Source organism: Apus apus, unplaced genomic scaffold, assembly GCF_020740795.1.
Source record: "Apus apus isolate bApuApu2 unplaced genomic scaffold, bApuApu2.pri.cur manual_scaffold_30_ctg1, whole genome shotgun sequence".
NCBI lineage: Eukaryota > Metazoa > Chordata > Aves > Apodiformes > Apodidae > Apus > Apus apus.
In genome coordinates this window covers 1,149,942-1,175,540 of record NW_026248848.1, presented here as the reverse complement: position 1 = coordinate 1,175,540, position 25,599 = coordinate 1,149,942, and the positions used below count along the sequence as shown (strand labels likewise).

The 25,599-nt window shown below is 50.1% G+C and overlaps 1 protein-coding gene across 1 annotated transcript; it reads left to right on the top strand.

The window, feature by feature from the left end:
• Nucleotides 1-20,701: 20,701 nt before the first annotated feature.
• LOC127396172 (olfactory receptor 49-like) lies at nt 20,702-21,682 on the top strand. The gene has a single exon (XM_051643778.1). The coding sequence runs from the start codon at nt 20,702-20,704 to the stop codon at nt 21,680-21,682; it is 981 nt and encodes a 326-aa protein (XP_051499738.1).
• Nucleotides 21,683-25,599: the final 3,917 nt, after the last annotated feature.

Below are 25,599 nucleotides of genomic sequence, written 5' to 3'. Positions count from 1 at the left end.
TGTTCCACCTGGTCCCAGGGCCACTGCCTGCACCATCTCCTTTTTAATCTGCTCAAAAGCTTTCTGTTGGTCAGGGCCCCATTTAAAGTCCCTCTTCTTCCGGGTCACCTCATAGAAAGGTTTCACACTTCCACTGTAACGTGGAATGTGCATTCTCCAGAAACCAACAGACCCTAACAAGGTTTGAGTGTCCTTTTCAGTAGATGGTGGGGCCATAGCTGTTATTTTGTTCATCATGTCCATTGGGATCTGGTAGTGTCCATTTGCCACCTGATTCCCAGGAACTGGATCTCTCATGAAGGTCCCTCGAACTTGCTTCTTTTTACAGCAAAACCAGCATCCAGAAGGATTTGGAGGATCTTTTGACCTTTCTCAAAGACTTCTTCTGGCGTGTCACCCCACACAATGATGTTGTCGATCTGCTCCAGGTGTTCTGCAGCTCCACCCTTCTCCAGGGCAGCCTGGATCAGTCCATGGCCAGTGGTTGAGCTGTGTTTCCACCCCTGGGGCAGGCGATTCCAGGTGTACTGGACTCCCCTGCAGGTGAAAGCAACTGTGGCCTGCACTGCTGGAGGAATGGAGAAAAAGGCACGAGCAATGTCCACAGTGGCACACCAGCTGGCTGCTTTTGACTCCAGCTGGTACTGAAGTTCTAGCATGTCCTGCACAGCAGCACTGAGCGGTGGTGTCACCTCATTCAGGCCATGATATTCCACTGTCAGCCTCCACTCATCCCCACTGCCCCCAGGAAGAGCCCTGAGCCCTGCGAGAGGGACAGGATCTGCCTTCCCAAGGCCTGGGGTCAGGGCTTGGTCTTTCTGCTCCATCCAACAAAGCAAAGGGTTTCTCAGCAGGACAGGCACCTGCCCAGGGCCTTTGCCTCCCTGCACTCATGGCCTCCCATGATCTGCTCTAACCAGGCCCTGGGGAGGCTTTGTCAGGCCCTGTGGGACCCATCAATGTTACAAGGTACTTAATTATTTTGGTCTCTCTTTGAATCCTTGAGTGCTCTCTTCATTATTCTCTCAATATCTGAGATTCATCTAGTTAGCACTTACAAGCTTTTTTGTCTTTTTTAATCATTTTATCCTGGCCTCCAATTACCTGCTGTAAGGAGTCCCTGGGGAGGCTTTGTCAGCAATAGCCCTCAGTGGGGCCAATCACTGCTTCAAGGCACTTTCAGTTTTGCTTCTGGCTTCCTGAGCACTTTGTTCACTCTTCCCTCAGCACCTGAGGATCATGGACTCAGCACCAAACACACCCTGGGAGTCATTAAAGTGCAGAGAGCCCTAACGAGCCTTTTGTCTCCCTGTCTCTTCAGGTCTTCAAGACTCTTCCAGCTCATTGGGAGCATTTTCATAGTGTAGTTCAGGAGCAAGATTTCAGACAGTACCTCATAAAAATGGGAGGTTATTTCAAAGGGTATTTTGGATGATTTTCAGTTGAGAGAAGAAGTGATAGAAGAATTCTCCAAGTGATAGTGGTCCCAGGTGCCTCCTCAGGACACCTAGGAAACACAGTCCTTTCAGGTCCCACACTGTGTTGACAGCTCTTCTCCTCACTTCCCCAGCCTCCCCATTTCTGACACTGGCCACCTGGGACTTCCATCCCTGCTCCTTGCATCAGACTTCTCCACTGATCTCTGCAGTTGGATGTGACAGCTCCACCACACTGCTGCTCTTCTGTGAGAACTGCCTGCACAGGCACAGCAGGAGTTTTGCTTGTTGCAAACAATTAAAAGGAGTTAAAAAGCAAAGCCTGAAAAAGTTTCCCAAGCATGAAACCACAGGGTTAGCATGTGCTAAGTCCAAGCTGCCTGTAATGGGGCTGCTTCTCTGCAAGGGAGAGTCTTATCAGAAATGTTCTAGAGAGACTGATAGGAAAAGATAAAGATGATAATCATGAAAGAGACAGTCAGGATGCTGAAAGATGTGAACCACCTGAAACTCAGAGGAGCACCCAGGGTGAGAGGTATCTCAGGGAGGTCTAGGAGAAAGAGAAAACTGGAGGGGAATGGAAATGGCCTTTGTCTAGACAGTCTGCATCTGGAAGGACAGCTTTAGAAAGGGCCATTGTCTCATGACCACCAGGCAAAAGGTTGTGTTGAGGCTCTGGACTTGGTTTCCTCCTTGTCCCTTCTCGGGGTAGCCAGGAGGTGTTGCACAGTTTTCCTACAGCTGGTGTTGCTCATCCTCCCACCCACTGCCCCCAAGAAGAGTCCTGACCCACAAGTGAGGGGTAGGATCTGCCTTCCTGTTGCCTGGGGCTCAGAGTTTGGCCTCACTGCTTCATAGAATAAATAAAGACATGCTAGGAATCCTTAGCTTCAGAGCCACCTGCAAAGGGCCTTTGCCTCCCTTCAATCACAGCCTCCAATTACCTGCCTTAATGAATCCCTGGGGAGGCTTTGTCAGCAATAGCCCTCAGTGGGGCCAATCACTGCTTCAAGGTACTTTCAGTTTTGCTTCTGGCTTCTTGAAACCATTAATTAATTAATTAATTAATTTGTTCATTCATCTCTCAGCACCTGGGGTTCATGGACTCAGCACCAAATACACTGTGGGGCTCATTAAAATACAACAACCCTAACGAGCTGTGGCTTTTCCTATCATGATCTTCAGGTCCTCAAGACCTGAACAGCTAATTGGAGTCTTTTCATCTTGTAGTTAAGGAGGAATCTTTCATCATGTGCCTAATGAAAATGGCTTGGTTTTCTTTATTTGAAAGGCTCTCTTTCATGGCTTTTCAGCTTAGAGCACAGATGAAGGCAACTCAATACAAGATGAGAAACTAACAATGAGATAAAGCCAAATAAATCATTTGTCAGACTTTTTTAAAAATCAATGTTAAACAAATACAAGTACAACATAAAAATATTTTTGCTGTTTAACATCAGTTGCAGAGCTATATATTCCTTTAGTCCTTTATATTCCTTAAAAATGTTTGAAACATTCTAATTTTTGTTATCTGTATTCTAGATATTTTGTGATGTTCTGCTTCATTATGCTGTATTTCATTATGTTGTATTTTTATCTTAGATGTTGTATCATTGCATTTGTTTAGCATACATTTAGCATACATTTTAAAACTCTTTTGTTATTAAATGTCTTAAAACAGTATTTTAAAAAAATCAAAACATTTTAAAAAGACCTCCCGGGCCACTATCACTTGGAGAATGCTTCTATCACTTCTTCTCTACCTGCAGTAGATCGACAACATCATAGTGTGGGGTGACACGCCAGAAGAAGTCTTTGAGAAGGGTCAAAAGATCCTCCACATTCTTCTGGATGCTGGTTTTGCTGTAAAAAGAAGCAAGGTCAAGGGACCTTCAGGAGAGATCCAGTTCCTGGGAATCAGGTGGCAAATGGACACTACCAGATCCCAATGGACATGATGAACAAAATAACAGCTATGGCCCCACCATCTACTAAAAAGGACACTCAAACCTTGTTAGGGTCTGTTGGTTTCTGGAGAATGCACATTCCACGTTACAGTGGAAGTGTGAAACCTTTCTATGAGGTGACCTGGAAGAAGAGGGACTTTAAATGAGGTCCTGACCAACAGAAAGCTTTTGAGCAGATTAAAAAGGAGATGGTGCAGGCAATGGCCCTTGGACCAGGTGAAACAGGGCCAGACATCAAACATGTGCTCTACACCAGAGCCGGACACAAGGGTCTTACCTGGAGCCTCTGGCAGAAGCACCAGGGGAGACTCGAGGTCGGCCCTTGGGATTCTGGAGCTGCAGCTACAGAGGTTCCCAGGCCAACTACACGACCCTGAGAAGGAGACACTTGCAGCATGTGAAGGAGTTAGAGCCGCTTGGGAAGTGATGGGCACTGAAGCTCCTCCTGGTGCCCAGATTCCCAGTGCTGAGCTCCATGTGCCAGAGTCACCTTTCTCCTGCCCATCATGCCACCCGTGTGACTGGCAGGACATGGGCTGCTTTAATCACCCAGCGAGCTCCAATAGGAAGGCCTGATCATCCAGGTCTTGTGGAAGCAATTCCAGACTGGCCAGAAGGCACAGACTTTGGAATGGCAGCACAAGCAGTGGTGAGATGGGCTCAAGAAGCTCCCCCATGTGATCATCTCCCAGAGACTGAGGAACACTTTGCTCTTGTCACCGATGGCTCCTGTTGTCTTGTAGGGAACCAGGGGCAGTGGAAAGCTGCCCTGTGGAGTCCTGCACCAGCAGTTGCACAAGAGCTGAAGGAGAAGGTGAATGGAGTCAGTTTGCAGAGGTCAAAGCCATCCAGCTGGCTCTGGACATTGCTGAGCCAGAGGGGTGGCCCAGGCTCTCTCTCTACACTGCCTGGTGGGTGGCAGCAAATGCCTGTGGGGTTGGCTAAAGCAGATGCAGCAGAACCACTGGAAGTGAAAAGGTCAAGCTCTTTGGGTTTGGTCACAGTTTCACTCAGGCCTGACAACAAGGCTCTTGATCCCCTTCCCCTCCCACCCAGGTAGGGGAGGAGAGAGAAAAAGAGAGAGACTTGGCTGGATTGAAAACTAAACTACAGAGCTTTAATGAAACACCAATGATAAAAGAAAATATTTACAATTATATATAAATATGTTCAGGTACCTGCAAAAGCCTCTCGCCTCCCCCCAACCTGAGCAACTCCCACAGCATCTCCTGAACTGGGAACAGTCCCAAAAAGTCTCGGAGCTGCTGGAGAGAGAGCAGAGTGATGAGGGTCAGGAGAGCTGGAGCCTGGGGGTCAGTGGTGATGGATGTGATGGTGATGGAGTCCTCCCTGGACACTGGCCATGGGTGGAGGAGAAGGGCAGAAGAAGCAGGATGGAAGTTGTCTTCTGTGATCTCTGACTTCTATGAGCTCACATAGCTCTATGGAATGGAAGATCTCTGGCCAGATTTGCTGTCTGTCTAACTCGGCCTCCTACAGGGGGGTCATAGATTTCCCTGTAGCGTCTGAGCCAGGAGAGTGATGATGTGTCCTTGAAGCCCCAGGACTTAGAAAAACATTCCTCTCTTATCAGCTTTAGTTAGAAGAGACTGTTGCTAGTTAAAAGAAAGCTTTCTGAAGGAAAAAAAGTCAGCAAAAGGACAAATATCTTCATCTAGGCTCAAACCATGACAATCTCCCAGCTCTGGATCTGAATGGCAGGTTTCAGTAGGGATGCTTCTGCTGAATGTTTGGAATGTTCTGTGGATGGTAGAGCAAGATGTTGTTCCCCTCACTGCCCCTCCCCCCCAGGCAAGGCTGCTGCCACCACTGCTGCTGCTGCAAAGACCAAGGCCACTCGCCCTCCATCCAGTGAGTAAAGGTTCATCCTGTCATCAAGGGAAAGGCAAAGACAACTGGTCCCAGAGCTTCTCCCTGTCTGAAACCTCCACAGCTTCCACAAGACCAGGAAAAGACTGATGGGGAAGATTCTTCTCCAGCAGATGACAGTGATGACTGTGTCCAACCTTTTTCTCTAACGGAAATGGACCTCATGAGAAAGGAATTTACCCTTCATGAAGATGAGGCACTTTGTTGGTTGCTCAGGCCTCCGTCCTTCATAAGGCCTTGTATGGAATGTATGGCCATGCCACCACAATGGGGCAGTAGAGCCTTAAATGGGATGTATGGCCATGACATCACCATGGGGCAGTAGAGCCTTAAATGGGATGTATGGCCATGACATCACAATGGGGCAGTAGGGCCTTAAATGGGATGTATGGCCATGACATCACCATGGGTGGCCAGTTTGGGAAGCAGGGGGATGTCCACAGCCTGCAGGGAAAGAGCTGCAGGAGTCAGACACTGTAGGACAGCCTGTGGTGGGGACAGCTGGGGGCACAGCCATGGCTGAGAGCCCCCAGCCCAGGTCTTGATCTCCTGGGCTGTGGAGCTTCTCTCTGCAGCTGCTGCCTACGAGGAGACACCTTCTCATGAGAGCAGCAGGACTCCATGGGCTCCTCATCACACCTGTGAGCCTGAGAAAGAGTGTCTCCTAGTCCTGCTCCAGGCACTGCACATCCCCACATCCCAGTGCCCGGGCAGAGCCCTGAGCAACGTGTGAGGGGCAGGATCTCTTCTCCCAGGGCCTCTGGGTCAGGCCTTGCACCTTGGAATCATCTCCCCCAGCCAGGCTGACTCCAGCTCAGAGCCATCTTGTCCTTGCCTTTGCCTGCCTGTCAGCAGGGCCTCCAGGTTCCTGCTCTCACCAGAGCCCAGGCAGCTTTGTCAGGGATGTCCCTCAGTGGGACCCCTTCACACTGTGAGAATCTTTGGAGTTTGCACCTGGCTCTGGCTTCTGGAGAGGTTTCTTCAGCTCCACTGCTCCTCAGAGCCACCTTGCCATGGCCTTTCCCTGCCTGCCATGAGTGCTTCCAGGTTCCTGCTCTAACCAGCCCCTGTGCAACCTTTCCTGGTAATGATCATCCCTGGGACCCATTAATGCTGCAGAAGTCCCCCAGATCCTCAAGCTCTCCTGCTCACACTCCTACCTCAGAACATTTGGGCTTCTTGTGCTCAGTGCCTGTTTAGCATTTGGCTGCTCAGTCTTCATGGTGGTGTCCTATGTGCAGATCTTCAGGGCCGTGCTGAGGATCCCCTCTCAGCAGGGAAGGCACAAAGCCTTTTCCACCTGCCTCCCTCACCTGGCCGTGGTCTCCCTGGTCACCAGCACTGCCATGTTTACCTACCTGAAGCCCCCCTCCATCTCCTCCCCATCCCTGGAGCAGGAGGTGTCATTCCTGTACTCAGTGGTGCCTCCAGCAGTGAACCCCCTCATCTACAGCATGAGGAACCAGCAGCTCAAGGATGCCATTAGGAAACTGGTTGAATGGTCAGTTGTTCAGAACTAAGAAATTTATTATAGGATCTCACAGACTGTCGCAGTAGCAGTGGAGTTGGTAGGGACCTCTAGAGTTCATCTTGTCCAACCCCTCTTCTAAAGCAGAATCTCTTAGGGCACATCCCATAGGACTGCATCCCTGAGCGTCTTGAACGTCTCCAGAGAAGGCGACTCCACAACCCCTCGGGGCAGCCTGTTTCTGTGCTTTGTCACCTTCTAAGCAAACAAGTATTTCCTCAGGTTCAGATGAAACTTCCTGTGCTCCAATTTGTGCCCATTGCCCCTTGTCCTATTGCTGGGCACTACTGAAAAGAGTCTGGCTCCACGCTCCTTACACTCGCCCTTTAGGTACTTATAGACATGAATAAGGTCATCTTGCTCCACAAAATAATGCCCCAGTAGAGAAGAGACCTTAAACATCTTCTAGTTCCATCCCCCCTGCATGGACAGGGACACCTTCCACTAGACCAGGTTGCTCCAAACCCCATCCAACCTGGCCTTGAACACATCCAGGGAGGGGGCATCCACAACATCCCTGGGCAACTTGTTCCAGTGTCTCACCACCCTCACACTAAAGAATTTCTTCCCAATGTCTCACCAAGGTCTCCGCTTTTCCAGCTTAAAACCATTATCCCTCATCCTATCACCACACATTGTCATAAAAAGCCCCTCCCCAGATTTCCTATAGGCCCCCTTCAGCTACTGGAAGGCTGCTATAAGGTCCCCTCAGAGCCTTCTCTTCTCCAGTCTGAAGAGCCCCAGCTCTCTCAGCCTGTCTTCATAGGTGAGGTGCTCCAGACCTCAGATAATCTTTGTGGCCTCCTCTGGACTCCCTCCAAGAGCTGTGTCCTTCCTGTGTTGAGGGCTCCAGACTGGACACAGTTCTCCAGGTGGGGTCTCACGAGTGCAGTGTAGAGGGGCAGAATCCCCTACTCTGACCTGCTGGCCATGCCTCTTTTGGTGCAGCCCAGGACACAGTTGGCTTTCTGGGCTGCTCCAATCTCCAGACAACCTGGATTTGTGCGTGGAATAACCCTGACCCAGGCGCAGGACTTCAGTGAAGAGCTGGTGCCATCTTCAATACTATAAAGATATCGTCTATATACTCCCAATAGATTCAGTCTGAATAAATTCTGTTCTCACTGAAGAGTCCCAGTCCCAGCCTGTTCTCTGCTCTTCTGTCACTATTTGACTCAGGTTCCACAGCAACGTTCTTGATCCCCTCCCCCTCTCACCCAGGTAGGGAAGGAGAGAGAGAAAAAGAGAGAGACTTGGCTGGATTGAAAACTAAACTACATAGCTTTAATGAAACACTAATGATAAAAGAAAATATTTCCAATTATATACAAATGTGTTCAGGTATCTGCAAAAGCCTCTCACCTCTCCCCCCCAGCAACTCCCACAGCATCTCCTGAGCTGGAACCATCCCAAAAAGTCCTGGAGCTGCTGGAGAGAGAGCAGAGTGATGAGGGTCAGGAGAGCTGGAGCCTGGGGGTCCACGGTGAGGGATGGACGGAGTCCTCCCTGGACACCGGCCATGGATGGAGGAGAAAGGCAGAAGAAGCAGGAAGGAAGTTGTCTTCTGTGATCTCTGTGCTTCCCCTGAGCTTACGTAGCTCTATGGTGTCAACATTTGACTCAGTTTGACAACAATGCTCTTGATCCCCTCCCCCTCCCACCCGGGTAGGGAAGGAGAGAGAGAAAAAATGAGAGACTTGGCTGGATTGAAAACTGAATCGTGCAGCTTTAATTACAATACTAATAAGTGATATGAGAGTATATATGTATATATATAGATGTGATTATACAGAGGTGTGGGTAGAAGCCTCTCGCCTCCCCCCACCCCCAGCAACTCCCCCAGCACTTCCCTCAGACGAGACAATTCCAAGGAATCCCGAAGCTGCTCCTGGAGAAAGGCAGAGAGTTACGAGGGTCAGGAGGGCTTGAGGTCGATGGTCGACCATGCTGGGCAGAGGGTGATTTCCCAGACGCCGGCCACGAACAAAAGAAAGAGAGAGAGAGAGAAGAAGGAAGGGAGACGAGAGGCGAAGTGAAGCAGCGAGAGAGCGAAGCAGGAAGGAAGGAAGTTTTCTTCTGTCATCTCTGACCTTCCCCTGAGCCTACGTAGATATATGGGATGGAATATCTCTGGCCAGTTTTGCTGTTCGTCTAACCCAGCCTCCCACGGGGGGGCCACAAATCCCCCCGCAGTGTCTGACCCGGCAGAGCAAAGGCACGACCTTGAGGGCCCAGCAATTACAAAAACATTCCAGTGTCTTATCAACCTCGCAGAACACGCAGTTGCTAGTTGAAGAAAGTTCACTGAAATGAAAAAAGGAATCAGCAAAAGAAAAACTGGCTTCATCCTGGCTCAAACCAGGACATATGGAATGGAAGATCTCTGTCCAGTTTTGCTGTCTGTCTAACTCAGCCTCCTCTGAGGGGGTCAGAGATCTCCTTGTAGTGTCTGAGCCAGCAGGTAGAAAGACATTCCAGCTGTTAACAGCACAAACTGGGACACTTTGCTACTAGTTAAAAGAAAGCTTACTGAAGGAAAAAAATAAAATCAGTAAAAGGAAAATTGGATTCATCCTGGACCAAATCAGGACCCCTTTACACCCAGGTAGGGGAGAAAGAAAAGGGTAATTTGCTGGATTAAAAACTAAGCTACACAGATTTAATTAAGCACTAATAATATAAGAAAATATATACAATTATATACAAATATGTTCAGGTATGAACAGAACCCTTACTATCTCCCCTCACAGTTGGAAAGGGTGGTGGTCCTTGCTTCAAGGAAGCACACCCCTGAGCTGCATCCATGTGGCTTCCAGGAGATGTTGTTGTCAACATGAAGTGACCTGGAGACACTGTCTGTCCTACAGACCCTCACAGCTCACCAGGAAGAGCTGGGGGGGTTTGTGCTCACTGGGGTTCATCTCACCACCCGCACATGATGCTCATGCTCAGGGCTTGTCTGCACAGGGCAAACAGGGACTCCTGCCCTTGCTGACAATGTGTCCCTGTGGGAGGGACAAGCAATCTGTGTCAGCTGTGCTGAGAGGCCAGTGCTGGGGAGGGTGGTTGTTCTGGCTGCTGAGTGACAATGGCCCTGGGGCAGCTTTCCTGGGCTGCCCAGTGAAGACAGAGCAGAGCCTGCCCTGCTGGTTGCTCCTGCCTGTCCCAGGAGCCTGGCTGGGCCAGGAACACGCCGCTGTGCCCCCACCCTGCACACTCACACACTGGAGCTGTTCCCTGCTGCTTTCCTCTTGGGGACTCTGCCCAGCCCAGCTCTTCCCCAGCTCTCCCAGCTCCACCTCTCCCTGCAGCCCAGTCTGGGCAGGCCCTGCAGAATGAAAGGAGGAAATGGAGCTCAGGGGCAGGGACTCTCCATCTGGCAGGCTCAGCAGATCAGCAGCTCAGGAAGTGACAGCCCCAGGGCCAGCCCTGCTCCCTCCAACCTCCCATCTCTCTCCTCCAGGCTCCTCCTGGCCTCCCCAGAGCTCAGAGTGAGTCCAGAGGAGGCCACAGAGATGATCCGAGGGCTGGAGCAGCTCTGCTCTGGAGACAGTCTGAGAGAGCTGAGGTTGATCAGCCTGGAGAAGAGAAGGCTCCAGGAAGTGATCAGGAGATCATAGTGCCAGGCAGCCTGCAACCCCTGGGAAAGTGGGAAGGGAACAGCTTGGATAAGCCCAAGTGCTGGTGCTCCCTGGCAGTGCTGTTGTGCAGCCCTTACCCTGCCCCTCTGCACAGAGGCTCTGAGAAGGTCTCCAAGGAAGGATCTCTGAGTGGCTGGAAGAGTGTGTTTAAGAGTGTGTTTAAACACACAGAGAGCACGACTCCTAATTTACACAGTCTCTGGGTCAGACACAAGCTGGACAGACACAGAATGAGAAAGGGCACAAGTACTGACATTCATTCTGGACAATATTAGAAAAAGCAAAACAGCAAATAGCACCACATGAGGTTGAAAATCAGACTCCAGAAAAACTAGCAAAGATGAGCAGGACATATAATGAGATACATCAGCAGTGATTTGCACAAGAAGACAACCAGGTGAGGACTTACGAAAATCCTCCAGTCATCAGTTTCTTCACAGCATCCTGGAGCTCCTGGTTCCTCATGCTGTAGATGAGGGGGTTCACTGCTGGAGGAACCACTGAGTACAGAACTGCCACCACCAGGTCCAGGGATGGGGAGGAGAGGGAGGGGGGCTTCAGGTAGGCAAAGATGCCAGTGCTGATGAACAGGGAGACCACGGCCAGGTGAGGGAGGCAGGTGGAAAAGGCTTTGTGCCTTCCCTGCTGAGAGGGGATCCTCAGCACAGCCCTGAAGATCTGCACATAGGACATCACCATGGAGACAAAAAAACCCGAAAAAACAAAAACACTAATCAGGAGAAGGTGAAATTCCCTGAGGTAGGAGTGTGAGCAGGAGAGCTTGAGGATCTGGGGGATTTCACAGAAGAACTGTCCCAGGGCATTGCCCTGGCAGAGGGGCAGTGAAAATGTACTGGCTGTGTGCAGCAGAGCATGGAGAAACCCAGAGGCCCAGGCAGCTGCTGCCATGAGGACACAAGCTCTGCTGCCCAGGAGGGTCCCGTAGTGCAGGGGTCTGCAGATGGCCACGTAGCGGTCATAGCACATGATGGTGAGAAGAAAATACTCTGCTGAGAAGAAGAAGAAAAATAACAAGAGCTGTGCAGCACATGCTGAGTAGGAGATGGCCCTGGTGTCCCAGAGGGAATTGGCCATGGCTTTGGGGAGGGTGGTGGAGATGCAGCCCAGGTCGAGGAGGGAGAGGTTGAGCAGGAAGAAGTACATGGGGGTGTGGAGGTGGTGGTCCCAGGCGATGGTGGTGATGATGAGGCCGTTGCCCAGGAGGGCAGCCAGGTAGATGCCCAGGAAGAGCCAGAAGTGCAGGAGCTGCAGCTCCCGCCTGTCTGCGAATGCCAGGAGGAGGAACTGGCTGATGGAGCTGCTGTTGGACATCCCAGCCCTTTCCTCAGGAGGTGCTGCCAGAGGAGGAAAGCACACTCACAAGTCAGGACAGCCCTGAGCAAATCTCTTCCCATTCCCTCCCTTCACACCCCAGCCCTGAAAACAGACATTGTCTCCTTTTTTACAGAAGCTTCTTGGATCTCCCTGGCTGGAGCTCTGGTCATGTGGGTCAAGTGTGCTGTGAGGAGCTGAGCTCCCAAGGAGCTCTCCCTGCTCCACAGCAGGGGGGAGCTGGGAAAAGTATGACACCTTCAAAAATACCCTCTTTTCCTCATCTGTGATCCACTTGTACACATTCCTGTAGGAGAACCCCCACGAAACTCCTAAAGCTGTGGTGTCACCAGCAGAGCTGGCTGGTCCCAAGCCCTCCAGCCCAGCATGTCCAGAGAAGCTCAGCTGGGCTGGGCCCAGCGGTTTTGCTGCTAAGCAGGTGACTCAGGCTGAGATCCCAGTGCCTTGGAGCCAGGAGCTCTGCTGTGGAGCAGAGGAGACCAAGGGCTTGCTGCGGGGAAGGGACCTGACTGCAGCTGCTCCTGCTGGAAGCTGTCCCCACCTCTCCTCCCTGGCCCTGCTCACAGCCCCATCCCACCCAGCCTGTGCTCAGCTCTGCCCTGCAGAGCCCTCCTGGCAGCAGGACCCTGCCCAGGGGCAGCTCTGTGCTGGCCACTCCTGAAGAGGAGACCAGATCAGCCCTGGGGAGAGCACAGAGCTGAGGGCAGTGCTTCCTGCAGGCAGAGGAAAGGCTGAAGGCACTTTCTCAGGGGCCTTGACAAGCCTGCTCCTCTCTCCCTGCAAAGCTGCAGGAGTCTGGGTCTCCTGTCCAAGCCAGCAGCTCCAGGACTGGTTCCTCCCCCCCGCACAGAGGGGCATGCAAAGAGACACTCACCATGCCCAGGGCTGTGAAGATGTCTCCTCCAGCAGCTCTCAGCCCTCCTGCCCCTCCTGCCTGCCTTTATCCTCTCTCCCTGCCTGGCTCCTCTCCCCTGCTGCCTGCAGGCAGTGCCCTCAGCCCCTGCTGGGGCTCCTCTCCACAAGGCAGGCTCAGCTGCACACTCCCAACTTTCTGCAGCATTAATGGGTCCCAGGGAGGACCATTACCAGGAAAGGCTGCACAGGGGCTGCTTAGAGCAGGAACCTGGAAGCACTCATGGCAGGCAGGGAAAGGCCATGGCAAGGTGGCTCTGATGAGCAGTGGAGCTGAAGAAACCTCTCCAGAAGCCAGAGCCAGGTGCAAACTCCAGAGTTTCTGGCAGTGTGAAGGGGTCCCACTGAGGGACATCCCTGACAAAGCTGCCTGGGCTCTGGTGAGAGCAGGAACCTGGAGGCCCTGCTGACAGGCAGGCAAAGGCAAGGACAAGATGGCTCTGAGCTGGAGTCAGCCTGGCTGGGTGAGAGGATTCCAAGGTCCAAGGCCTGACCCAGAGGCCCTGGGAGAAGAGATCCTGCCCCTCACACGTTGCTCAGGGCTCTGCCCGGGCACTGGGATGTGGGGATGTGCAGTGCCTGGAGCAGGACTAGGAGACACTCTTTCTCAGGCTCACAGGTGTGATGAGGAGCCCATGGAGTCCTGCTGCTCTCATGAGAAGGTGTCTCCTCGTAGGCAGCAGCTGCAGAGAGAAGCTCCACAGCCCAGGAGATCAAGACCTGGGCTGGGGGCTCTCAGCCATGGCTGTGCCCCCAGCTGTCCCCACCACAGGCTGTCCTACAGTGTCTGACTCCTGCAGCTCTTTCCCTGCAGGCTGTGGACATCCCCCTGCTTCCCAAACTGGCCACCCATGGTGATGTCATGGCCATACATCCCATTGAAGGCTCTACTGCCCCATGGTGATGTCATGGCCATGCATCCCATTTAATGCTCTACTGCCCCATTGTGATGTCATGGCCATACATTCCATACAAGGCCTTATGAAGAACTGAGGCCTGAACCAATGAAGACTTCTAGAGGAATCTCACAACCCAGCACTATATATATATGTATATTTTGATGACAATCTCTAAATACCTGGTGCAACACTTACTGTGTAGCTGTAACCAGCAGACAGATCTCTCTTTATTTAGAGGCACGCTGCAAGGCCATGAAACCAGACATCTGGCCTTGGGGAGACAGATCTGGGTCAAGCCAAAATAGAGAGAGATACCACCCACCCAGCCCCCTTTGCCCCACGCAGTCACTAGACTGGTTTTGAAATGAGTCCCACTGTCTGACTCAAGTCTTCCTGGAAGGACCATCTCCTTCAGTCCTTCTATTTAGCAGCCCTTGGACACGTCTCAGGAGAACAGCAGTGGGTTCATTGTCTCAGGTTCTCGTGTCCTCTTTATAAGATCACACTGGAGAGACCACAGGTGGCAGCCAAGTAGGTCCTGCCTCTCTTGCTGCTGTCTCCTATCAGGACGTGTCCCCTTCATGGCTGCAGCAAGACAGGGATAACGTCTGGGACCAGTTGTCTTTGCCTTTCCCTTGATTCCAGGATGAACCTTTACTGACTCGATGGAGGGCGAGTGGCCTTGGTCTTTGCAGCAGCAGCAGTGGTGGCAGCAGCCTTGCCTGTGGGGGAGGGGCAGTGAGGGGAACAACATCTTGCTCTACCATCCACAGAACATTCCAAACATTCAGCAGAAGCATCCCTACTGAAACCTGCCATTCAGATCAAGGGCTGGGAGATTCAGCCCGACACAAAACGCAGAGGTAAAGCTGACCCTGCCATTACCAACATGGACCTTTCTGTTCCCATCAAAGCCCTTACTACACACTGCCACCCTATAGATCAGTATCAGAACCCCTGTGAGCACTAAATGTCTTCTCACATGAGACATGATGGCTTTGGCTATCGTTCTATGAATAAAAAACAATCATATACGTAAAAACAATCATATCTACATAAAACAATCACTCACAGCAGCTCCATAGTTTCTGCTGGACCTTTTTCCTAAGATGCAGTTGTATATGTGTTGTGCAGCTGGGATCATCCTGCTCTGTGGACACCCAGGTTAAAGATACAGCCCCACGTTTGGCACCAATAAATTGTTTTCAGTTTGTCTCAGGATGGGCCATTAAAGCAGAGACAACAATGCTCTCCATCCCCTCCCCCTCCCACCCAGGTAGGGAAGGAGAGAGAGAAAGAGGAAAGAGACTTTCTGGGTTGAAAACTAAACTAAACAGCTTGAATTAAACACTCATGATAAAAGACAATATGTAGAATTAAATACAAATGTGTACAGGAATGTGCAAACCTCTCTTGCCTCCCCCCACCCCCAGCAACTCCCCCAGCATCTCCTGAGCTGTGAGCAGCTCTGAAATGTCCTGGAGCTGCTGGAGAGAAGGCAGAGCAGACAGGAGCTGAGGGGAGAGTGATGAGGGGCAGGGATGCACTAGCCTGGGGATCAACAGGGATGGATTGATGGAGTCCTCACTGGATCCAGCCATGAGCAGAGAAGGGGAGAAGAAGGAGGAAGGGAGTTGTTCTGTGATCTCTGACCTTACACCGAGATTAGGTAGATATATTGAATGGAATACTCTGGTCACTTTTGCTGTCCGTCTAGTACACTCCTTCCTATGGAAGGGCTGTAGATAGGACCCTTGTGGTGACCTTGCAATCCAGGCAGTATCATAAACATTCCAGTGTTATCAGTCTGCTTGCTGGAAAATTGCTGTTAGTTAAAAGAGAGCTCACAGAAGGAGAAAAGATCCATAGAAGGGAAATTGGCTTCATCCTGGCTCAAACCACAGTATCAGGCTGCTGCAGCCATAGACAGTGAAAGGCAGTCAACACTAGAGATGGCCAAGGGCTCTGGCAGGGTCAAAAGCCTCAACAGAACTGAGGGCTTTGTCCTTTTGAACATGACAGTTACCTTGGCCACTAAGCCCCATCAGGAGAAAGTTAATTTTGCAGCTCTGGGCTCTGTTTCACCCTTGCCCCTTCCAGGGGAAGCTGGGAGGTGTCAGAATTTCCTTTCCCTTGTCATTGTTCCCCCTCAGCCCCCACTGCCCCCAGGAAGAGCCCTGAGCCCTGTGAGAGGGACAGGATCTGCCTTCCCAGGGCCTGGGCTCAGGGCTTGGCCTTTCTGCTCCATCCAACAAAGCAAAGGGTTTCTCAGCAGGACAGGCACCTGCCCAGGGCCTTTCCCTCCCTGCACTCATGGCCTCCCATGATCTGCTCTAACGAGGCCCTGGGGAGGCTTTGTCAGGCTCACTGGGACTCTTTAATGCTCCAAGGACCTTTGTTCTTTTCTTCCGACTAAGACTTCTGGAGAAGTTTTGTCAGTCTTCTCTCAGATGTTCATGTGAGGAGCCTCATATGCTCTGATGACCTATTTATGTTTTTGTGCTTTCCTTCAAGTCCTCAAGCTCACTGGAGCTGTTCCCCAGTGTAGCTAAGGAGGAAGATTTCAAAGTGCAGCTAATATATATAATATTTTAATTTCAAGGGAATATTTCATTACTTTTCTGTTTGGAGAAGAGGTTTTTGAAGCATTCTCTGAGTGATAATGGTCCAGGGGTTCTCCTCAGGAGTTCTGGGCCAGCAGGAGAAGATGTTCCTTCAGGTCTGGCACTGGATGGACACCCTTGCTGCTCACCTCCCCCACCCCATCTCTTCCCTCACTGTCCCCCTGGCACTTGCATCACTATTCCTCACATCAGACTTCTCCCCTGCTCCCTGCAGCTGGATGGTTCAGCTCCTTTGCACCATCTCCCTCCTGTTTTCCTTAGAGAACTGTCTGCACAGGCACTACAGGAGCTTTTCTCTTTGCAAACAGAGCCAAGTAAAATGTGATGCAGTTTTGTCAAGAATCATGTGCACTCCTCCACCATGTGTTTGGGACAAGCCTCCCCTAATGAAGTCACCTTTCTAGAAGGGATAATCTCATGAGGAATACTTTGGTTTCTACAGGGGAGAAACTGGACAATAATGGAAGGGCCTTTGTTGATGCAGTCTGATGGAAAGGTGACTTGAGATATCATGGAGTCATGGAATATCCCATTGGGAGGGACCTCAAGAGCCATGTGGTCCAACCATTCATGCCAGCAGCATGGTCTAGACGAGATGGCCCAGCAGCCTGTCCTGCCAGATCTTCAAAGTGTCCAGTGTTGGGGAATCCTCCACTTGCATTGGGAAGATTACTCCAATGGCTGATTCTTCTCATGGTGGACAATTATCCTTTTGCATCCAATCTAAATCCCATCAGTAGTAACTGGCACCCATCACCCCTCGTCCTTTCCCTGTGACTCCTTGCAAGAAGGCAGTCTCCATCTTCTTTGACAACACCCTCTAAATGCTGGAACATGGTGACAAGGTCTCCCCTTGGCCTTCTCTTCTCCAGGATGAACAAACCCACGCTCCCAGCCATTCCTCATGTGGCAGGCTGCCCAGTTCTTTGGTCATATTCACCGGACCTTCTCCAGCCTGTCCACATCTGTTTTGCTCAGCGGGGACCAAAAGTGAACACCGTGTTCCAGAGGGGCCTGATGTGCTGGTTTGGGCTGGGACAGAGTTACTTTTCTTCCTGGCAGCTGGTGTGTGGCCATGTTTGGGATTTGTGCTGAGACTCATGTTTGAGTCACCAGGGATGCTGGAGTTGCTGCCCAGCCCTGCTGACATGAGGCCAAGGACTTGTGCAGTTTCTCACACTGTCTCTGCCCTGCCAGATGCTTCTTCACTAGAAGATGGAAGACACCCAGCCAGGACAGCTGACCCACACTGGCCAAGGATACTTTCCATACCATGTCATGCTGACTAGATAAGCTGAACTGTCCTGATTTAGTGGTCAGGGTGAACCACAAACCAGGAGTAGAGCTGGTCTCTTTCCCCTCCTCTCCCAAAGGAAGATAAAAGGGGAATAAGGAAAAGAGACTTAATTGTTGGAAATTGAAAATGGAACAAACTTACTGGAACCCAGGAAAGGGAGTAACAGGTGGCTGGAAGAAGAGGTGTATGAACTTGTACACAGGTATATAGAGAACTGATCTCAGTGGTGGCAGGAATAGGTGGATGAGAGTCCCTTGTGGCAAAGCCACCTCAGGAGAGGGGTCCACGGCTCCTCACAAAGCTCAGTAGAGTTGGATTCTGGAGAGCATGTGGTGAGCTGAAGAACATATGAGCAGCAGCAACAGCAAGGTAGCAGGAAAAAGGGGGCTGAGTTTCTGGTTCTTCTGGCTTTTATAGAGTATAGCAGGAAGTGGGAGGGAAGACTGTGTCTGAAGATGATTGAAATGGATCAATATTTGTTTCATGTCTTGGGGTAAAAACACAGAGAAAAGCAGAATCCCTACAAAGTGCAGTTATGGTCTCTCATTTCAAGAAGGAAGAGGAAGCCTAAGAAAAGGGAAGGGAAGGCTGTCATGGGCAAAAGATTAATTTCACCAAGCTAAGTATTAGTTACCCATGTCAGAATTTCAACTGACCAGGTACCAAAATGGATCCTCACAGCTATACCATAACAGGAATAGTTTTCCTGAAGGCCTTTTCAATCACTCAAGAATTGACAATCCTTTTCCCACTGCTGCTGGTGACTTAGCTGCTCACTGACATGAGGAATGCAGTCACCATTGCCATCCTTTGTCTCTACCACCAGTACCACACCCCTTGTATCCCTCCCTTCCTCAGCACCTTGTCTGTCCTGACTATTTGGTTCATTTTGGCCATTGCTCCTAACATGTTTGTCAGCCTCTACAGCTGCTACAAGTCCCAGCCCTTCTGTTTCTGCTTGGGCACAGCTGAGTTAAGCTCTGCCTTGTGCTACATTTCAATTGCTGCAGGGCTCTCTGCAACCCCTCACACTCTTCTGCCCTTATGAACTGGTGCTCCATGCTCACCTTTAGCTGCTGGGAGGTGCCATCTCTACCCATGCTCAGCCCCACCACCTCGTATGCCATAGCCCCCCTGTGCCCAACGTAGAGACTGCTGCTCCTGCAGCATCTTGCCTTCGCTGAGCGCACCCCGCGCGGGCGCTGCTCCCTCCTGCGCTGCGTTGCTGAGCTCCTTCCCTGACTGCTGGGCTTTACACCCATGGCTTAAGCACCACCCTGAGGATAAGCTCTGTGCAAAGCCACAATGCAGGGCCTGAAGAGAAGCTTCTTTGCTGAAAGCTGCCTGCAAATTTGCAGGTCCCCTGGCAAAGGGCATTCAGGAGAAGGATAATTTGAGATGATGTGGGTGTCACCCAACAGAGAAAAAAAAGATGCCACCTTTTCAGTGTTTGAACTGATCCCCCAAAAAATGGGAACTGGAATTGTCACCTCTGATTCACTGATTCACTACCATCATACTGCTGTAGCTGGGAAGGGACAAGTCTCCTCTGCCAACTCTCCACAGGGACATATCTGCACCGGGACGTCTCTCTGCTGGGACACCAGCACAGGGTTGTGTCATCTGCTGATCTGTGGAGAGTTGTCCCAGAGTAGAGATACCTCAATGGAGAGATGTCCTGGCAGAGTGCTGGCAGCAGAGAGTTGTCCTTCAAAGGGCTGGTGGCAGAGGGTTGTCCTAGACCCACTGCAGGTGACCGAGCTTGAGCTTTTGCTCAGATACAGCCAGTGGTTTCATCTCAGAAAGTTTTCCAGGGCAGAGTTTCCCCCAAACCAAGATAGAGGCAAAGAACAAGCTGGGCTTTTGGGATCTAAGACTAGTGGGAGCCCCAGGCTAAAGTGTCAGTGCAAGCAGGGAGCACAGTGCTGTACTGGCATCTCCATTTTACTCCTTGTGTGAGTGCTACCCATTCTGTCCTTGGACAGATGCTGAGGGGACAACCCAGTCTGTGGAGAAGCTTTGTTTCTTTACTTCCAACCCACCATCTTCTCCCCTTCCTCTCCTCCCTCTGCATTTTGAATCCTTCTGGAGTCATCTGCTCTGCTCTATTCTATGTCTAAAAACAATGTCATGATGAAGGAGAAAACATCAGCCTTTGTTGTCTGTCTTTTCCTTGTGCTTCCTTCTGTTCGATGGGTATTTTGATTTTAGAACATAATAATAAATCCGCCATTTGGGACTTGAATAGTGAGTTTCACCTACTTCACTGCAGGTGACTGTGAGATTTGTTTTCCCAAGGGTCCCCCTGTAGCCAGTGGGGACAACAGAAAGCACTAGAGGCTGTGTGTTCCCAACCTATAAGTGGCGTGCAAAAGGAAGACTACAAACCTCCCCCTCCAGGCACTCTTCTCTTGCTTTGCATTCAGGTCAGGGCACGTGATTGGAATAGCAATGAGCATCAGTTTGGGAACCAGTGCATTTCAGAGCAGACATGTGTCAGGTGAGACTGTGAGACAGACTGTGTGGAACTGAAATAAGTTGCAGTCACTCTCTGGAGTACTAAAGAAGACAAGTTATATTTGATCCCTAAGTTCTGGAAGAAAGCAGGGGATTACAAAAGAATTACTTGATATTACTTCTCAGGAAATCAACAGATTCTCAGGGATTCCTAGTCCAAAAAGGCAAGTACTGAAAAGTAGATTTCAACATATGTTTGCTTTGCTTGCTTTACTTTGCTTTACTTTGTTTTGCTTTGCTTTGCTGGTTTAGCATTTTTGTAGTAAAAGTGATGAATTTGGCACATAGGTGTGACAGACACTTGCAATAGGTCTGAGTGAATTTGGAATTCCCCAGGAACCGGGGTAAGTAGCTAACAGCCTCTTTTAAATCCTCTGTTCTGCAGAAAGAATCTTTTGTGAGTGTTTGAAAAAGGTAGAAAGAAGACAAGAAATTCTCTGAGACCTCCAAAGAAATGGATAACAGAGAAATCAGGATGTGAGAAATGTTTGGAGGACTGTGCCTGTGTTAGAGACTAAGACTGTCAGAAAGGAAAGAAGCAGAAAAAGGAAGGATAGAACTTGTCATTCAGACTGTGAAATCATCACACTTGGGTTTTGCCAGGGTCCTGTCTCAGCAGGGTGAACTGAAATCCAGCATGGGACCAGGAAATGAAACTGCAATTACTGAGTTCATCCTGGAGGGCTTCTCAGGGCTTGATCACAGGCTGCAGCTATTTCTCTCTCTGGCCCTTCTGCTCATGTACCTGACAACAGTGATGGGCAATGTGACCATCATTTTCCTCGTGTGCGTGGATCACCGCCTGCAAACGCCCATGTACTTCTTCATCAGCAACCTGGCCTTCCTGGAAATCTGGTTTACATCCTCCACAAGCATCAAACTGGTTTTGATCCTGGGTTCTGGTGGGAGAACAATCTCACTGAGCAGCTGCTTTGCCCAGTCCTATTTCTATTTTGCCCTGGGCTGCACTGAGCTTGTTCTGCTGGTTGTCATGTCCTTTGACCGCTACCTTGCCATCTGCCTGCCTTTGCATTATGCTGCCATCATGAAGCCTCAGCTCTGCATCCAGCTGGTTGTGGCTGCTTGGGTCACAGGCATCACACTCGTGAGTTACCGCTTGGTCCTCCTCCACAAGCTGACTTTCTGTGGCTCAAACAAGATCTACCATTTTTTTTGTGACAGCTCCCCTTTATTCAAATTGTCCTGCTCTGACACCAGCCTGCTCTGGAAAATAGACTCTGTTTTAGCATCATTTTTCATACTGAGTTCCTTATGTTTGACTCTGTCATTTTACCTGGGCATCATTTTCTGTATTCTCCATCTTCCAGCAGCCTCTGGGAGGAAAAAAGCTTTTACTACATGTTCTTCACATCTCACCACCTTGGCCATTGCATATGGGAGCTGCATAGCTCTCTATGTTCGTCCTTCCAAAGATGTCTCCTTGGAGACAAACACAATTGTAGCTTTGCTGAACACTGTCCTGTACCCATTCTTAAATCCCTTCATCTACAGTCTTCGCAACAAGACTGTGATACTGGCCCTGAGTGAAGCCGTTGCCCGGGCAACAACACAGCTTTTCACCTCATCGTGGTGCATTTCTGGACTGCAGTTCCAATGATCTGCTATCCCATGTTAAACAGTACCAATGCACATGTAGGTAACCTCCAAACACAGATGCCTCTTGTTGGACTGTGTTAGGTTAGATGATAAGAAGCTCATCTGCCCACACAAAGGTGGCAGTAACAGTGGCAGGAGGAGTAACTCAGTCAATTCCCTACACCAGCTGCTCCCAGCACCACCACAGGAAGAGCCATCAGCTCCTCAAGAGCCCATCTCCAGACACTGAGAAGAGCACAAGGCACAGTGGGAGGTGGGAACCCAAAGGACAGTCTCCTGAGGAATGAATATCTTGTCCTAGGTCCCTCCAGGCTGCCCTGGGAGAGCCATCAGCCCCATTGTCTGGGTGTGAAACCATTTGGACTAAGGAGATTGTTGCCTAGGGGAGCATGACACATTACAGGATGCAGGGAAAGAGCCTGTTTGGATTGTACAGGACTTATTACAGGAAGTTCAGGGCAGGACCCTGACCGGTGCACTCTGTCCTGTCTTCTCATTAAACTTATTTTCTAATGCCTTCCTGTGTGAGGGAATCTGTTCTGCGTGAAGCACAGGGTTGAGGGGCGGCAACTGGAGCAGGACCAGGGGAGCAGAAAGGCTGTGTCATTAGTGCCAGCAACTGAGAGACTGCAGGGACTGCACTGAAGATGTTGTGTGTGTGTGTGACTGGGATGGAGCTGTGGTCTCAGGGGATTGTATATCCTGGTGTCTGCAATGGGGAGGGTGGGATCCATGGGCAGCTACTGAGGAGACTGAGTGTCTGAACCCAGGAGCTGGAGGGATCCAGCCTCTACAGCTCGATGAATAGAATAGAATAGAATAGAATAGAATAGAATAGAATAGAACAGAACAGAACAGAACAGAACAGAACAGAACAGAACAGAATAGAATAGAATAGAATAGAATAGAATAGAATAGAATAGAATAGAATAGAATAGAATAGAGTAGAATAGAATAGAGTAGAGTAGAATAGAATAGAATAGTTCAGTTGAAAATGACATACAATGATGATCTGTGGAGAGTCTTGCAGAAGACTGGCTGCATGAGAAAGGTCACGTAGACATGATACAGCTGGTTAATTGTAAGAGCTGAGAAAAGGGAGTTTTGCAAGAAACCAGGACAGCATGTCCTTGAGCACAAAACTGCTATACAATAACAAGATATGGTAGAGGGAACTTGGACATGAGAGTGAGAAAGCTAGCCTGGGAACACTAACTACAATAATGTAATCAAAGGCGTGGTTAACATTAATAGTTAGCCAATGGTGAGCTTAGCTTTGCACTATGCTATGAGCTTCATTAGTGAGAGTATAAATACTGCCTGATTGGAGTCAATAAACGAGACTTGCTGATCACTCATCATGGTCGTTTGCATCTCTCCCGTCGCCTCCCACAATGATCCAGATCAAGTACCTGACCAATTCAGGGTTGACCAAAATTAAAACATGCTGTTAAGGGCATTTTCCAAAGGCCTCTTCAACACTGACAGGCTTGGGGCATCAACCATCTTTCCAGGAAGCCTGTTCCTGTGTTTGACCAACCTCTCTGTATTGCCCTTCCTAATGCCCTGTCTGGACCTCCTCAATGCAATTTTGAACCATTACCCTGGGAATGCCCATGCTGACTGCTTTTGGAGATGCCCAGAAGTATCACCCGAGAGATATTGATGGTTGACTCCTCACTGAAGTGCTCTTGTACAGCCTGGGGTTCTCTGGGCTGCACTTTTGGCTTCTTTCACAGGTGGGTGCAACACTGGCTTGCACTCACTCACAGGATGCCTCTACCAAGCCCATCATCTTTCAGAAGGGATATTCCATAGAAATACTGATCTCCCCCTGAAAATCCATTGCCACCATTCTGCTTCTTATCATGTATTTTCAGCTATCCTGATACAACGACCATTTCTGAAGCCATCTTTTCAGTCAACTATGTAGACAAAGGTGCTTTCCATTATTCTCCAGAGTTCTCATCCCCTCACCCTTACAAGGTCCAGTTGTTCACTGGGTACCCAGTCCCCTGGGCTGGAAGACGGGTTGGGAGTAGAATGGAGCCCCATAATCAAGAGGAGATAGTCACTGACCTGCTGCACCATTTAGACACAGATGTGTCTATGTGGCCTGAAGAAATACAAACAGGGGTATTGAGGGGAGCTGGCACAAGTGCTCACCAAGCCACTTTCCATCATTTGCCAGCTCCCGGGTAACTGGGGAGGTCCCAGTGGACTGGAGATTGATAAATGTGACCCCCATCTACAGCAAAGGCTGGGAGGAGGATCCAGGGAACTACAGGCCTGTCAGTATGACCTTGGTGCCGGGGAAGGTTATGGACCATACACCATCTATACAGACAGACACACATACTAGGCCATACTGCTCCCCATGTCTGATCTCAAGGCCATATGCTGCATATGAGGCTACACTGCCCCAGCCATTGTGATGCCATGGCCATCCATACAGCCTAAGGCCATACAGTGCCCCCATGGTGATGTCATGGCCAGACACACCATATGAGGCTCTGCTGCCTCCCCATTGTGATTTAGGGGCCATACATACCTGATAAGACCATATTGCCCCCTCAGTATGGTCTCAGGGCCATACTTACTGTAAAAGGCCATGCTGCCCCCATTCAGATGTCAAGCCCATGAACACCACATCAGGCTTTACTACCCCCTTGTGATGTCATTGCTGTACCTACCATATGAGGTCATACTGCCCACCCATTGGGAGCTCAGGGCCATGGGAGGCACTGGTAAAACCTTTGCCTGGTAAAAGGCTGATCTCTAGCTAGTGTACTGAAATAGTTGTTGAACCCTGAACAAAACCTAAACCACATCCAGGACCATGCTGGTTCCTAGCAACAGGACCATGAAGCTTTCAGCATCTCAAGGATATTCAGAACACTCAAACTTCTCCAGCACTCTTGGTATAATTATAGGAATGTTGAAAATGCAATCTCTGATGGCAGGAATCCCTCAGAGAGCAATGGGCAACGCTTCTGCTGAATATACTCACAAGCTGAAAACATACAGAATATGGTGTATCCATTGGACACCATGTTCTTTGGCCAGTCAGTCACAAGACTGTTTTTGAAATGAGTCCCATTGTCTGACTCAGTTCTCTCTGGAGTACCATGTCTCCACAAGATTTGCTTCTCAAGGCCCAGGACAGTATTCCTGGCTCTGGCATGAGGCACAGGAGATGCCCCCCCCCCAATACCTGTACTGTGACCACCTCAGTGGCTCGACTCAGAGGCACGTGTGCATCTCCATGATGCACTTTTACCACCAGTTTCTCTATCCCAGCTGCAATGTCTTTCCACAGCTCAGCAACCCAACCAGCTTGACCTTTTCACTGCCAGTGGTTCTGCTGCCCCTGCTTTAGCCAACCCCACAGGCATTTGCTGCCATCCACCAGTCAACGTAGAGAGTCTCGGCCGTCCCTCTCCTCCTCCTGGCTGGAGGCAGGGCACCTCTACTGCTGAGCATTAGAGTTTCATTCACCATCCTGGGTGTAGACTGGTGTAGCCTTCTTCTTTGAAGAACCATCTCCTGCCTTTATTCTGTTTAGTAGCTCTTGCACATGTAACTGGAGAATACCAGTGGGTTTCTTGTCCCAGGCTCTCATGTCCTCTTTAAAATAATTACACAAGAGACCCCACAGGTGGTGTCACAGTGGGTCCTGTCTCTCTCACTGCTGTCTCATAGCAGGATGTCTCTTCTTAATGACTGCAACATGAGACCAGTTGTCTGTAGGGAGATTCTGGGGTTTACTTTCCCATCAGTTCGGCATCTTATTCTTTCTCTCACTCATTTGTTCAATGGCTGAGGTGTGGAATTGATAGGAATCAGAAATCATGTCTCCATAGTGTTGTTCTCTGAAAGCCACCTCATGCACAGTTGGTCTTGCGTCATCATCAGATC